The sequence below is a fragment of the Neurospora tetraspora genome (genome assembly GCF_033439725.1).
Source record: "Neurospora tetraspora strain CBS 560.94 chromosome Unknown B0H65scaffold_4, whole genome shotgun sequence".
Lineage (NCBI taxonomy): Eukaryota > Fungi > Ascomycota > Sordariomycetes > Sordariales > Sordariaceae > Neurospora > Neurospora tetraspora.
The window spans coordinates 1,157,549-1,174,711 of record NW_026944386.1 but is presented as its reverse complement, the minus strand read 5'-3'; the positions used below and the strand labels follow the sequence as shown (position 1 = coordinate 1,174,711).

The following is a 17,163-nucleotide window of genomic DNA, read 5'->3' as shown; positions in this document are numbered from 1 at the left end:
ACGAAATAAAGTACGAAAGGTATATTAATAATATTCTAAAATGGCTAATTATGGTTGGCCTATAAATAGATATCGATAAGTGCGAATTTTATATTAAGAAGATTGAATATTTTAGGCTAATTATTATACTTAGAAATATTAAAATAGATTTAAAGAAGGTTAAGGCTATTACGGACTAGTAACCCCCTACTTTTAAAAAAAATTTATAAAATTTCCTAAGCTTTACTAATTTTTACTATCGTTTTATTAAGGGATTTTCGTCAATAGCGGTACCGTTCTACAATTTTATAAAGAAGGATATAGAATAGAATTAGACTCTAACTTAATAAATTACTTTCAAAATTTTAAAAATAGTTTTTAATAGCGGACCTACTTTGTATATATATAATTAAATAAAGAAAATAATTATTAAAACCGACGTTTCCAATTAAGCTTCTAGTAGCACCCTATTATAATACGGCGATAATAAAATTTTATACCTAGTAACCTACTTTTTATTATAGTGTACTATTTAAAAATATAATTATAATATTTATAATAAAGAATTATTAATTATTATTAAAATATTAGAAGAGTAGAGGTTAAAATTCGAAGGTACGTAATAATTATTCGATATTTTAACGGATTATAAGAATTTAAAAATTTTTACTACGAATAAATAACTAACTCCGCGTTATATATAATAGTTATAATTCTTATTCCGTTTCGATTTCTTAATTTACTATACTCTTAATTTTAAAAATCTACGCCCTAATATTTTAAATAGGAAGCCCGAAGACGTTCCTTTAAATATAGAGGACTACTACCTAAAAGTACGCAACCGCAACCTAATCATCCTAACTAAATTCGAAAATGGATACTTAAAGTCCAATATAGAGTTGGAGCCCAATATAGAATTAGAACCCGATATAGAATTAGAGACTTTATTTAATATTTCCGTTAAAACTTTAAATTTTGAAGAAGGCGTTTTCTTATTCGCCTTCGATACCTTAGAGGAGTTAGAAAAGTCGATTAACGATATTATTAATAATACTTATATAAAATTAATATTTATATAAGAGATAATAACTTACCTATAGGACCCTAACTAATTAAAGTAACGGTTATATATTAAACAGAGGTTAAAAGTAGCCTTCGTAGAGTCTTTTATAATAGGAAGTAAAGTTTATTATAAAGGAAGAATATTTATTAACCCCAACGATATTGCGATTTATTTATAATTAATTTATTGCGCTTATTCTTCGCTAATAGTAGGATACTTTAGTAGGGATAAAATTTAGGTATAAATAAACAAATATTAATATTAGTTAGTATAGTAAAAGCCGTTAGGGTTTATTGTAAAGGATACCTTGCTTATTCGAAGACGAAGGTATTACGATAAATTAAAATTAATTATTTAAAGTTAATATTAGCCGCCTTCGTACTTTGATATAATATTAATATCGACTACCTTTTACCCCTCTTAGAGAATTTTTATTTAGGCTAGAGGTTTAAATATATTTTTATTATAGCAGATCGCGTTATTAAAATATAATATTATATCGCTATTAAAACTATGGAAGTAGAGGACTTTACCGATTGTTTTATCGACTATATATATATTCTCTATAACCTTCTCGATACTATAATATTAAATAAAGGCTCCTAATTTATATTAATATTCTAGGCTACAATTTATAAAAGGCTAGCTATAAAGAGACTATTAAATTCTACTTTCTACTCCTAAACGAATATTTAAATAGAGTGTATTAATATAGTAACAGAATAATATTTACAAATATTTATAAATTAAGTATAAACGGATTAGGTTCGTTAATTCCCTTTAATAGAATTTATAAGTAATAATATAATATTAAAGATTATAAGAGTAACGTTGTTCTTTATTAATTACGGTTTCCACCCTCGGATAGGTATTAAACTATTTTTAATTATAATATTACAGTTATCCCTAATTTTAATAGAAGGAATACCTGAAAGCTAACGAGCTATTAGTCCGCTTCGAAGCCATTTAGGACTATATTCAAATTTTAATTAAGAAGGTATAAAACTGCTATAAATTTAATATTAACGAAAAACGTTCGGATATACTTAAATACTGAATTAGAAACTTAATTATATTAAACATAATTAATCTCGCTAACGGCCGCCTTTATAATAAATTGTATTTTTAGCGGAAAGGCCCCTTCAAAATCAATTAAGTTAAATTATATAATATTAAATTAATATTACTTAATAATATAAAGTATTTATTAATATTTTATATATTAATAGTCAAACCTTTTAAAGAAGGCTTACCCGGTTAGGCCGATATATAGAAGGATGTAAGAGTTAACGAAGGTTGGATAATAACGAGAACCGATAATTACGAAGAGGTTGCTAAATAGGAATTCGATGAGCTTTTAGTATACTAATAGAATGGAGGTAATTATTATTAGTTCTATATAATTATATAGACTTATGATAATCTAACTGAAGGACTATTAGCTAATATAATTAATACGAAGGAGGCTATTAAAACCTTCTATAATAATTAATTTAATATATTAATCTTACCCGAAGTAAAATAGTAGTTAAAAATTTAAGCTATATTATAAGAGAGGGCGCTATCCACTCTAATACTCCGCCTTATTATTACCGTCACTCTAGTACCCTAGCTACCGGCCTTAGTACTATAACCCGCCCTAGTACCTATAATACCTACGGTATCGAAACGCTTTAGGCGTATCATAGATTTGAAGGAGTAGATTAATTCGATTGCGGAGAGTATTACGACCAGTCTACCGATTAGCTAATTAGTAAGGGAGGACCCCGGCGAATTAATAGAAGGATTATTAGTAGAGGATATAAGAAAGATAAATAATATTTTTAAATAGATTTTTAATAAATTATTAGAGATATATTAGAAGAGGAGGCTCCTTACGAGGAATGTAGTAAATAAATTAGAAGTAGGGATATATTAGTAGGGAAACGATGATTAGGGATTGGGTAAAATTAGGGATATAAGGAGAGTCTGGAGATTACGAGCGGAGGAGTTTGAATTACGGGTAGAGGAGTTGGAGGATAGGGATTGAGAGATAATTTATTATTTTATATATATATATATTTTGAAATTTTAGAATTTCTTTTGTAAGGAAGTAGTATTATAGGATTATTTGTAATTGCTTTGTATATGCACGGCTCCCGCTATAGGCAATCGAGCCTCGTACTATATTATTACTACCATTGGCCAATGGTACGTTACGTATATATATACGTGTTTTGGTCCCAGCTTTAGGCATAACCTTCGTACCCTACCCTATATCGCCAGACTTGTGCACACCTCTCTTCTTCTCTCCTCGTATAATTACGTATATCCAACCTACCTCCTAACTGCCGCCTTGCCCCGTGATAATTAATACGCCTTATACTTTTTATTATTGTATTTATAATAGATTTTATTAGAGTAAATAAATATTAAATATCCGATTTAACTATATGTAAAATAAGTACCCCTCGCCTTCTCCTCCCGGTATTAGCTGTAAATATAATTGCTTTAATAGTAATTACTATAAATAATAATCGATTATATCGATATAAAATTCAAAATAGGCAGGATAGGCAGGATATTAAAAGAAATAAAATTAGGGATAGGAATAGGATTAGGGGATAATAATTAGGAGCGAAGTATTTAAGGATAACGGGATTACTATTATTATTATATGAAGAATTAACTTTTAAATCCCTAGATTCTCTTTATATATATTATAACTTTTTATAATATATTAATATTATAAGCCGATAGGATTCTTTGGTTAAAGTAAAGTTATAATTGGTTTATTTATTACGAAATATATTAAAATTCTGGTTAGGTATACGATAAGTTGACTTCTTTAGTACGGAATTATTAATAGAATTTGTATATAATCTTAGTCGGACTTTATTATATATTTTCGAAATTGGATAAAGTAGTACGTTTATTAGCTTAGGTATCGCTATTATATTTTCGTTCGAAGAATAAGGGAAGTTCTTTTTGAGTAGGGTCGTTACGAATATAGTTGTAATTAGGTTACTATATAATATATTAACGATAATTAATTTAGGAGTTCTTAGGATTTCCTTCGAAGTAAAATTTGGCGAAGTAGACGTATAATTATTCGTTAACGTCCGAATCTAATTTAAAGAAAATATTTTCTATATTATAGAGGAATTCCTTTAAGCGAGCTAAATTTTTACTTTTATAGGAAGGGCCGTTAATTTTAAAGCAATTAAATAAGGAGGACGAAGATTTGTTAGAAGGCGCCGGTTAAGTAGAAATAGGAGAGAATAGTTATATAATTTGGGGGGTAACGGGGATAATGTTAGTACGGGGTTAATTATTAAAAAATTAATTTTAATAAAGAAAATTATAAAGAATAAGGAATAATTACCGAATTAATTATAAGTAGAGAATTCTATAAAATTATTTTATTGTTAAAGAGAAAGGTATAAGGGGAGGGTAAATATAAGGAATTTAATAGTTTTAATACGAGATTTATAATAGGTTTCTTTAAATTTTATTTGAAAGTTTTTAAAAAGGGGGTTATAATATATACGGGAGGGGTAGGAATACTAATTATCGTTAGAGCTGTCGTTATTTACTTTTTTAATAGACGGTTAGTAATATTAAAATGAGAGGAGAGGTAAATAAATAGTATTAAATTCTATAGCTATATAAATAGTAGGTACGTTAGAAGGAAGTTCTTTTTACGGAGGTTATTTTAAGGGAGTATTATTAATAGCCTAAGAGACGGAATATCTGTTATATATTTATATCCTATTAGTAATAGTTTAATTCTCGGAGGGTAGAGATATTAATATATTAGAGCTAGTAGAAGAAGGTAGGTTAAGGTATTTACGGACGGAGTATTTATATAGGGAGCGATTGCGAATTAGGGGTATAATAAAGGGTACTTTAATATTTAAACTGTTCTTTTAAAGGAAGAAGCTTTGATAGCTATTTATTTATATATTAAGACCCGTTTTGTAGTGACGTAGCCCGCAAGATCTCTGAGCCGTTCCGACGCTATACAATGCTAATGCTTAGCGTTCCTATTGGAGCTCGTTGGAATCCTTCGGTTTAAGTGCCTGCCGGTACGGTGTCAGCCCTTTTAGAGCCTAATATATAGTAGTAAATGGAGGTTGAAATGTAGTTTCGTTGAAGGTTATTACGTAACGAAAAAAGATGGATTTCTAGGAGATTCTAGTTTATTTTCAGACCTCTAAAGGATAGAAACTAAATTAGAGTATTTATAGTCGCTTATACACATATAATTAGCCATTTGGGTAATATAGGTCAGAAAATTTACTAGAACGGTTTTTACAGTAATTTATTAGCAAATCAATTATTAGTCATATCGTACACAACCTAGAAAGAACGGCTAATAACATTTACTAGAGGCACTTATTACTGCATCAGACACGCCCTTATATAGTCGTGTAAGTTAAGATTGCTTATAGTAGGTATATAAAAACACAGATATATATTAATTTGCTAATAAATTGTATAGTTGGCCATGTACCTGGATTTTTTCGCGAATTTATTCACTTTCGCGAATCCATGCACCAGACCCATTGCTGCGCAATGGGTCTGAGAGGCGTTTCTAGCCCTGACGAGTAGCCTTATTCAGGACTTAGGGAGTGACCGAGTGAAGCGGCCAACGCACTCTGATGACATGGTCAAAGCTTTTCCAATTCCACGGTAATTGGCATTTGGGAATGATGACCGACTTTGACGTAAGCTATTGCGCTAACCTCATCAGGAAAGGCGCGTCTTTGTGCTTCCCTTCGAGCCCCACCACAGCTCTCTGCTGTTTCCAGCTTTGTAATCATTCGTCGTCGAGGGGCATCATTTCAGTTGTTTTTGCAAAGTGACTGCGACAGTGTGGATGGGCGCATTGTCGAGTCCATGTCCAAGAGATCAGTGGCGGGAAGCGAATGAGCAAGCAATTGGAGAGAACTGACCGATCTGGCATGGGCGGAAGTTTCGTGATAGTTCTATATGATATTGGGCAATTCCAGATCCTTTTCCTGGTTACCTACTGACTACTCTTCTCACCGTGATTTCCAGTTGCTTACGTTGACCTTGATAATCTCTTAGACCATCGTTTTGTGAGCAACCAAGTCATAAGTGGACGCAAAGTTTTAAAGTCGAAGAGCCAGACCCAGCATATGGATTCGATCCTATAAGTATCCTCCTTACTTCCAACTCCTAGGTCATGAAGAACTTCTTTCTTGTCACTATCATCTCCATCTTTGTTGGAATCTGTTCCATCTTCCTACTGCGCATCGACCTCCTTCTACAAGTCACAGACCTCAATACACTCACAAACCAACTACTCAACTACACCAAAACCAACATCATCAACACCTACTTCGCAACTCAACAACCCTCAGATATCTCTACATCAAACCCAACCACAACAATTATCACAACCCCAACCGCAAACATGTCCGTCCCCCGCCTAATCCGCAAAATCTTCCTCGCCACCGAACAGGCGGAAGGCGCCGGCGCCCGCGTCCGCCGCTCCATCGGCACCCCCCAGCTCCGGAACTTCTCCCCCTTCCTCATGCTCGACCACTTCTCCATCCGTCCCGGCTCCGGCTTCCCGGACCATCCTCACCGTGGTCAAGAAACCATCACCTACCTCTTACAGGGAGGCGTCGACCACGAGGACTTCGCCGGCAACAAGGGCACCATTGAGGCTGGCGACCTGCAATTCATGACGGCCGGAAAGGGGATCATGCACGCGGAGATGCCGCGCCAAAACCCGGATGGGAGCGCGAACGTGGGACTGCAGCTTTGGGTGGACTTGCCCAAGGAGCTGAAATCGTGTGAGCCGCGGTATAGGGATCTGAAGGCTGAGGAGGTTCCCACGGTGGAGGCTGATGAGGGGCGGGTGAAGATCAAGGTGATCAGTGGCAAAAGTCATGGGGTGGATAGTGTCAAGAATCTGGCGTATACGCCCGTGTGGATTTTGGATGTGGAGGTGAAGCCGGGCGGCAAAGTGGTGCAGGAGGTGCCGGAGGGGTGGAATGCTTTTGCTTATACTTTGGAGGGTACCACCATCTTCGGTTCTGGGAAGGAAGGAGGAGAAAAGAGGACGGTGGAGCAATACCATAATGTGGTGTTTGAACCGCAGGGTGAGGCAGTTTATGCGGAGGTGGATGCGGGCGCGGAGAAGAGCGCAAGGTTTGTGCTGGTTGCGGGAACACCGCTCGATCAGAAGGTGGTGCAGTATGGCCCGTTTGTGCTGAATAGTCAGGAGGAGGTGTATCAGGCTTTTGAGGATTATAGGACGCATTCCAATGGGTTTGAGAAGGCGCTGGGGTGGCAGAGCGAGATTGGAAAGTCGATGAGGCATTGAGGGGGGAAAACGGGGAGTTGAGAGACCAGTTTGTTTTTCGTTTGTTATAGAGATGGGTCTTGAAGAGTAGGGTTAGCTGGGAAGAATAGGTTATGATGCGTTTTCTGACCTTTGTTTGGTCTAGTTGCTGTGATGCTATATCCGAGGTGTTCGACGAGGTTCATACTCTAAATGTTAACGACTTCGACGAGGCTCTAAATGGGAACATCGAGCTTGGCCACAACATAGCCACTCGAGACCGGTCCTTCACCGTTCCCGGCAGGGAAACCGGTCGGCGGGGGACAGCCGCCGGCGGACAAAACCTGCCGCTCCGTTCCCTGACTGCCCGCAGGCAGCCAGCTCCCAAGTTTCCAATCGTAGCGGTTCTCACCCACCGCCTCGATGAACAAACGCTGACAACACTGAACATGGCCATGGCCTCCGCTCCTCTCATCCCTACTCTCCTTCCGTGCCTTCCAACACCACCAACTTCCACCGCCATCCCGTTATACTATCGCCGCCTCTCCTCCCATCTTCCACCGCTCATTGTCAACCCATACCATCCCTTCTTGGCTCGTCTGGAAGCTTCCTGAATGACGAGGCCGACAAATCTCAATAGTTATCCAAAAAGTTGACGCACAAACAACTTTATTGTAAATGTAAATAGGTATCCCAAACCAAGCCAAGCCATGCTCAACCGAGCAACCCAAATTCGTTCGTATGCAGCCGAATGCAATCCCTCCACCGCCTGCTTTCTCTTGTTCTATTTCATATCGTATGTTCTTCCGCCCACCATTTTGGGCGTGGTGTTGCCCCCAATGTCTTCCCCATGCGTGTATCGTTCCCGTCTGCATCCCCTTACTCGTCCTTAACAGGCATGTCACGAACCTTGTTCCCATTTTTGTCGAATTCCACGCAGGAGTTGACCGCCTTGCCAGTCTTTTTGATTGTCTGGAGGATCTTTTGGTAGAGGAGAGGGGACTCGTCATCGGTGGTGACGTTGGCCTCGTGGATATCCTTTTCGATATCGAGGAGGACTGTGTAGGATTTGACCTGTGTTTCGTTTTCTGGTTATTGTCAGTTATGCATGCTTCTTTGGGATTGGGCGGCGGACCGGACAATTGGGTTATGTTTAGAAGGAGAGCTTGGGTGGACATGGACGAAGACAACAAACCTTCGAGTCTCTTGAGGACCTTGTTAACAGCGTTGGAGCAGCCGCCGCACATCATGCTGACGTCGAACTTGTAGGTGAAGGGGGCGCCTTCGACGGAGCCGGACATTTTGGCGGTTTAGTTTCGTTTGTTATTAAGGTTCAGGTGTAGGTAGTCGAAGATGTTCAGATAGCAGTTGTCAAGGTGCAAGTTGCGACGATGGTATGCGATGCGATGCGGGGCAGTTGTAGGTGTTCGCGGATCGCGGGAATGGGGGAGGGGACTCGGAGTTGGGAGGGGCAGCACTTTAAATGAGCTCCGCGACAGCAATGAGCCAAAACGGGAGAAGCGGAACTTGGAACTACCTCAGAAACGACTTCAGGGATATGTACGGGCAAAAAAAAGAGAACAGATTGCAATTAAAACGCAATCACCGATAGGGAAGGAAAGGAACAGAAACAGGAGCATTATTAATCTGCTCACTATATAACCTCGTGCTCACTGTCAGGCACGCCAGCCAGGTACCGCTACGCCGCTCTGTTCTCAGATGATCCCGCGATGGTGTCAGGGGCTCCGTGTCGACCGCAGATCTCCCAAGGAGGGATTCATGTGTGTGTGTGTGTTTGAATTTTACGTCTACTTCCGCCTCCCGAGGGGCATAAGACGTACTTAATAATAAAGTCTAGCGTATAAAAACCAGGCGCTTTAACGCCTCGGGCGCCCGTAGGCGCCCGCTACAACGTTTTTCTATAGGCATTTTTTCAACTACGTTTTTATAACCTTATAATCTAGTAAATAAGTAAATAAAGACCTAAAAAAATCCAAACGTCAAACGCGAACCCTCGTATATAAAAGGCGGAAATCCATATAGGAAAAAAGTTAAATAGCTACCCCTTAAATAAAATAAAAGAAAAGATAAAAAGAAAAATAAAAAAATATTAATCTACTTCTATTACTTCCCGTCCCTTTATACCAACCTCCTTACTCTATATCCTAACTATCCTCCTATCCAATTCGTCTATTACTACCTAAATTTTACGATCCGGGCCTACTTCTACGCCCCATTAATATAAAAAAGTAAAGAAATTATCGATAATACTATTAAATACTTAATATTATTATTAGAAAGGTTATTTCTGTAGTTTATAAAGGTAAATCTACAAAAAAAATCTAAATATTTATTTTAAGCGATAAATAATTATTAATTAATTCCTAATATAAACAATAAGGTATTACGCCTAGCCGCCTTATTAATTACCGGCCGAATACTATATATTTTATGGTAAAAGAAAGGGTAGACTAGGGTCTTCTACTTATTATAAGAATAAATAAATAGGGTATCCTCGTACTAAAAACGTTCGTAATAGTCCTTAAAGTCCCCGTACCTATTATAAGTAATAAAAAGGTAATAAAGTAACCGTTTATTTAATCCTATTAATTCGTTTATCGGAATAAATTAGGCTTTAAAGATATACCTTTAATAGGGTTCTAAATAATTAAAGGTCTACTAATCCTTAAAGGTTACTTTCGCTTCCTTCTTAGCGACCCTTTTAAAGTACGCTAAGGTCGCTATATCTTTTTTTATTAATTTGCTACCTTTTACCCTCGCTTTAATTATAGTATTAATAATTTCGTTATTAAAAATATCTTTATAGCCGGGAACCTATTTAATATTTACTTCCGCTATATATATATATTCCGTAAATTAAAAGTCTAGGAAAATAATTTGCAAAGACGGGGAAGGAATACCCTATAACCCTTTAATAATAGTTGTATTATTTAAATAAATTATAATATAAGAGAAAGGAAGGTTTTAAAAGAGTATAATAGTAGCGTAGAGTTTAACCCTAATTCCCTCCCCTTTTATATTAAAGATGTTTATTTATTCTAATTAATTATAACCCCGGGCAAATTCGATTTAACTTTGAAAAATAATATAATTAAAAATAATATATTTATTAAAGAGAAACTCCATCTGTACGTAGGAAAAACTCTATCTGCACGTAGATCCACTTTTTCCTGTATATATTGTCCTAACCCTGCCCTTCTCTAATTAATTATATATACCTTTGATACAAGAAACCTCTAGTTTCCTCTAGAACCTTATAGAGTAGTCTAGCTAGTTTTTGGAGGTCCGTGAATGCCAGGCTTAGGACAAAGGTTCTTGGAACCTTTATACCTAGCTTAGTACTTAAACTGGGCCTTGGGCTCTGGATTCCAGACCTTCCTCTTCTTCTTATCATCATCATTACTTAGAATACAACAGATACACTGGCTTCATCCCATGGCGCCCCGTATCCAGTATTCTTCGTAGATCCCCGTGTCAACCTTTTAATTCCGATAGCGCATTTCCAATACCGAACAGCGCATTCGCTCCCTAATATAGCTCCCGACAACGCTATTCGCTCGCGTGATAAAATATTCGCATTATATTTATATCGTATATTAATTACAATCGCTATCGTATATCATTCCCTTTCGTTAATCAATTTCTTCTATTATTTTGATCGCTCTAAAGGAAAATATATATTATTAAGTATTAAAATTACAAATATAATATTAGAGGCCGTATTAGGGAGTAAATACGCTATTAGAGGCCGTATTGGGGAACGAATATACTATTAGGAGCTATATCAGGGAGCGAATATACTATTGGAGGCTTTATTAGAGTACGAAATGCGCTATTAAGAAATCGAATGCGCTAAGGTACTTTGGCGGAAAGTATTGGGTAGTAGGGTTAGGGATTTTTATATGGAAAAAAGTAGATCCACGTGCAAATAGAGTTTTATCCACGTACAAATGGAGTTTCTCTTATTAAAGGGCTTATTATTTACGTCTGGGTCCTTTAAAGGAAGGCTTATTTACTTATTGAATATAAAATTATTAATATAAATAATAATTTTCAAAGGATTTAACTATTCTAATTAATTCTAAAATTCTTAAATAGCCTGTTTCTTAAATAAGTGGACGGCGTCTAAATATATATTTCCGTTATATATTAGTAAATATAATATAGAGTAAAGGAAAAAGAGAATTAAGCCCTTAATAGTTTAGAAGGAGGTAAATCGGTATTAGATTCTACGCGGTATTTCCTAAATTTAGAAAAAACGAACTATAAATAAATAAATCAGGTTAAAAGTAAATAAGTAGATTAAATATTTGATGCGGGAAACCCCGCTCAGGCCGATATGTACTATAGCGCTACGTTAACGTAGTAGGTAGTCGCTGCCTACTTGACGCAGGAGGGTATATAAGAGACCCCAGATTAACGCAAATTATCTAGGAGAACTCTCTCCTCATTATCATCATCACGAGAGTTAATCAATCAAATTATTATATTAACGCTAAATTCTATACATCAATATTAGCGTTGGATAGCTTCGAAAATCTAATTAATAGGGGGTAAGTAAGCCTCGTAATAAAGGGTAACTAAGTGGGTAATTCGCTATATAAGTAAGTAGACGTATATAATATTATTAAAAATAATTTAAATTTTATCTATTTATTCGTAAAGACTATTATTAACGAAAATATAGTCCCTGCCCTTTTTAACGTTCGAACACCGTTTAAATCCTAATTATTAAATTTTAAAATTAAAGAGGGCCTTAAGGATAATAACCGCTTTTATTACTTTAATTATTTATTTTAAGAGAGCGTTGTAATATATTTAATTAAATTTATAAATATAATTAATAATTACCTTAGTAACCGCTACCTGTTCTTCGATATATTATTTAAAATTTAGCTGTTTAATTAATTAAACCCCGAATTATTATATTACTAATTACGTAATAACGATAATATTACTATATTAAAAGGTAAAGAGGATAAGAGGGCAGCTACTCTTATAAAAGAATTATATTTCCGTTTTATTTAGTAAAAATTTAATACTGTTTTCGCCTCCCTAATTAATTATGTTATTTAATTCCGTTTGTATAATAGCTGCAATCTCCTTTAAAATCCATTTAATCGTTGGAATAATATAATTATTAATATACTTAAAATATTTAATTTCTTCTCTTAAAAATATATATAGTATTAATATAAAGGAAGTAAAAGATAAAAGAAATTAAAGATCCTTATACTAGGCTATAGAGAATTTTATTTATTAGTATTTTACTCCTTAAGTATTTAGTGTAGGCTTTCTGTAAAGATATAAAGGAAAAGACCTATTTAATTAAGAAAATTAGTTAACTTTACTCCTTTATACAAAAGATAAATTAATAGCGAAATATAATATTAAATATACCTTTCGCGTTTATAATTATTCAAATAGTTATAAATCCGTAATCGAATACATTTTTAATATTATAAAAAAGATTATTTATAATATTAATTATAAATTGTTTTAATAAGATACCAGCTATTTACAGGTAAATACCGCCGAATTAAATAACTATTTAAACGACCCTATAGGCTATTAAATGCTCTAAACTTTTACTAAAGTATAAAAGAAAGGAAATAGGCCTCTAGCCTTTAATTATAATTTAATCTTTGCCCAGCTTAAGGATAAGAATTACTTTTATATACTGAAAAGGGCGAAAATAATATCCGAAACGGAAATAATTATAATAGAGCTTATAAATTAATTCTTTTATAACTTCCCAAATAACTTTTTTTATTTTAATTATAATACTATCCATTCCGGGGGAAATACTACCTATTCCGTATAAATATTAGTAAACCTTATTAATTTTAATATTTATAAATTAGGGGAGAATCCGCTATAAGACTATTAAATATTATGGGTCTTTAATATCGTCGCCCTATAAAGAGCGTTCTAGAGGTGTTTTATATAAAGTTAGGGCCTTCTTCTATAAATTATTTATATAGATACTATCTATTACGAAAGCGGGGGCCTCTATCTAGTTCTTAAATTTATATTAATTAATAATACGAAAAATATTTTTATCGGAAGAAGTATAAGAAATAATATCCCCTTAAAAGTTGCGCTTAGTTCATTAAATAGCTTTCTTAAATTCTGTTATAGAATTCCTTTAAACGGCCGCAATTAGGAAAGGGGGTCCTACAAAAAGCTTGGAAAGCTTTAACGAATTTTTTTAACCTATAAATTCTATTATTTAATATATTTATTAGGTCGGGAAGGTCTAATTATCGTTTTAAGGGCTTTATTTAATAATTACGTAAATACCTCTACTAGAATATTTAATTTTAATTCAATCTAATAAATTAAATCGATTGAATTTATTAAATATATAATAATTTCGGCATATTCTTTAATAATTTCAAATTTGTCTCCTAAATAAAGCCGGCGCTAAGGGGACTAGAAGGAAGATGTTAAGATTTTAAAAATAAATATATAGTAATTTCTTTCCAAATTTAGGTCCGTAATTATTCTAATAAGTGTAAGAAGGATGTTAATAAAAATAAAGTTAATAATATTATTTTTATCGTAAATAAGGACCCCTAAAAAATTTAATAGCATAAGGCTAGTATTATCTATATAACTTATGATATCGTTAATACTTTTAGAAATATCTATACTAGATTACTATATATAATACCGGGCATTACAATTATTATTTACGAAAGAATATAAGGTAAATAACTATATCTAAAAGAAATTAAAAGATATTCAATTAGAAATTTAATGGTAAATATTAACGAAAATATATCCCTTTCCTTTAGTTAAAGAAAATTTTTAAAATATTAACGACGGTTATTCCCGTCCTGTAAAAAATTAATTTCGGCCATTAATAGACTTTAATGGATATAAATAATTATTTATAATTCTAATAAAAATTCTTCTATTATCACAGGCAAAAGGTGGGTATAGATATGAATATATATAATTGTACGAAGGAGAAAGGGAATAGTCGCAAGGCTAGGCCCAGAGATTAGCCTTATGTAGGCGCCCGAGGGTGGGGCGCTGCATTAGCTAGTTAGCTAATAGACTATAGCAATCTTAGAAGCGGCTACAGTTTGGTACAACGTATATAAATAGTAATTGGCCAATTACATACAATAATAATTATAAAATTAACCCTATAATACTACCTTGGACTAAAGAAGTTATATAGCTAATTAATAATATATAAAATAATTAAAAACCCTATCAATCGATTAATTTAATCCCTAATCCTTTATAGAAAATTACCCTAAATACCTCTCTAGCTATAACCGGTCTTATCCCCTAGGGCGACCTCCTTAGAATTCTATATTCTCTTTTCGGCACTTCCGCTCCTACGCCCGGCCTTTCAGGCCCCTAGACTTCGAACATCCTCTTTCTCTGCTTTTTAACGGTCGCTTAGTCCGGTAATATTAGAGCTTCCAGGTATACTTCGTAAAAATTTCGTACCGCGTCCGGGCATATTATTACGTTTAATTTCTTTTACCATAAAAGGTTATACGGTAGTACTTATTTAACGTAATATTCCTATTATCCTTTATCGTTCTTCTAATAACTAATAAATTTTTCAAATTCTTATTCTACTAAATCCTTCCTATTATTAATACATTTTATTACTCTATTATAGTTAGTACAGATATTTTTAATAGCTTCCTACCCTAGAATACCCACTTCGTTCTATAGCTTAATTATACTAATATAAAAGGTTAGATTATATTTTATATTAATTAGAAATTTGAAAGTGATTCTATAGCTGTCCGCCTTTGAAATTTTAAAAGGTTTTTCAAATAGCAGTGTAAATTTAGTATATAGACGACCAGTTTCGAAGTTTTTAATATTAAATAATACCTTGTCCCCTACTTTATACTTCGGAGCGTGCGACCATTTAATATTAATATTTTCTTTATATTACCGTTATATTTACTTTATTTATATTATAATATAATCTAATACCTTTCTAAATTGCTCTACAATTTTATTAGCCTTAAAATGTTTATTTATTAAGCTTCAAAAACTTCTAGGGGGTATAATCTAACTGGTTCAACTCCTATACATAAATAATAATTATAATTAATAAAAAAGGAAAAAACGTTAATTATTTTAAATATTAAATTATTATTAGCGAACTCTACGATTACCAATTAGTCTACCAAATCATCTTATACCTAATTAATATAAGTACGGAAATATCATTCTATTTTTATATTAATATATTCAATTTATCCGTTCGTAGCGGGGTAAAAAGCGGAGAAAGGCTTAAGGGCTACTTCTAAACGTAAAGATAGCGCTCTCTAAAACTATAAAATAAATTAAGAATTATAATTAAAGATAATAAAATCGGGAAGACCGTAAATATTATAAATACGTTCAATAAATTAGTTCGCTAATTCTTCGGCCATTAAATTAATTATTAAAATAAAGTAATATATCTTAATTAATTTATCTACGACAATAGTAATATATTTAAAGTCTTATCTCCTTTAGAGGTAGGGCGTAGATAGGGTAATATAATCTACGAAAATACCCTTCTATAGAGCGAAAGGTATTAGTAATAGTTTTAATAAATTATAAGGAGAGTAATATAATAATTTGGTCTTTGTGTATTGAAAATAAGTTTTATAATATATTTTAATTGCGTTATATATTCCCGGCTAATAGAAAGATTAGAATAAGAAAAAAAAAGATTTCCTTGCCTAAGTATTCCGCCGACGGCGAATCGTAAATATAATAAAATAATTGTAATTAGAATTCTATATTAGTAGGGTTTAAAAGGATAATGTTACAATAGTAAGCCTAGCCCTAGAGCGTTCTATATTTTATAAAAGAGACCTTCTTTATATATTTTTTAATTTCTTTAGATTATACCTTCCTTATTGGATTTAATAAATAAGTGATAATATCTTATAACAGGACCGACTTCCTATAGTTTTCTATTACTAAATTATCTATTGATTTCTTATTTATAATTTCTAATTTGTAAATATATTCAGTTCCGATAAAAACTCCTCCCTCTACTTCCTTATTTTTTAGAACGAAAGCCTTATTAATAGGGATATTATAATTTAATGAAATCTTATTCTTTATTAGTAGTTTTTCGTTAGTTTCGTCCTTAAGAATATCTTTTAATTTCCTATTTAGTACGTTGGGGCGTACTTATAGTAACCCCGGCCGGTATTAAATTATAAAATTAAAATATAATAAAAATTAGAATTATTGTATATAATAGAGGGTAAATTGTTTATTAATTATAAAAGATTTTAAGCCTTTGTGGTCCGTTAAGACTTTAAATAATTATTATACCCTTTCCAATTCGGGGCGTTACTCTTTTAGTACTTTAATAATTACTAATAACTCTTTATTATAAATATTATAATTATACTCTACTAACACTTGGACGATGGAGAGCAGGCCGACCGCCTCCTCGGTTGGGTATTGAGATTGGGACGGCTCCGAGAATACCGTCTAGCAGTTAAGTTGGAGGAGGAAGGAGTCGGCGAAGCCGACCCTCAGGGATAACACATCAGTCGATGGTAAGATATCGGCGATGCGTTAACGTCATTATTCACCGAGCGGTGGGTGAGCACCGCTAGGGTAGGAAACGCAGGTGCCGGCCTCGCGGCCGGGCAAGGGGCGGGGGTTTTTATCTGGCAGACGGAAGTATGTACGGTTTTCCCTCCGAAAATAGGTGAAGGACCCCATGCTCATCGGGCGCTTAGTATATAGTTACTAGCATAGGGAATAAGACTACTACTACTATACTCTACTAACGAATATTATTAAT

General features: G+C 33.7%; 2 protein-coding genes across 2 annotated transcripts; one reads left to right on the top strand and one right to left on the bottom strand.

Moving 5' to 3' along the window:
• The first annotated feature begins 6,061 nt into the window (after nt 1–6,061).
• B0H65DRAFT_186711 (RmlC-like cupin domain-containing protein) lies at nt 6,062–7,625 on the top strand. The gene has a single exon (XM_062821583.1). It carries the CDS (start codon nt 6,234–6,236, stop codon nt 7,380–7,382), a length of 1,149 nt encoding a protein of 382 aa, XP_062681442.1. The 5' UTR covers nt 6,062–6,233; the 3' UTR covers nt 7,383–7,625.
• Nucleotides 7,626–8,219: 594 nt separating this feature from the next.
• On the bottom strand, nt 8,220–8,641 carry B0H65DRAFT_548590 (uncharacterized protein; the record flags this gene model as incomplete). The annotated part of the gene is made up of 2 exons (XM_062829587.1): nt 8,220–8,428; nt 8,536–8,641. 2 exons carry the CDS (start codon nt 8,639–8,641, stop codon nt 8,220–8,222), a joined length of 315 nt encoding a protein of 104 aa, XP_062681441.1.
• Nucleotides 8,642–17,163: the final 8,522 nt, after the last annotated feature.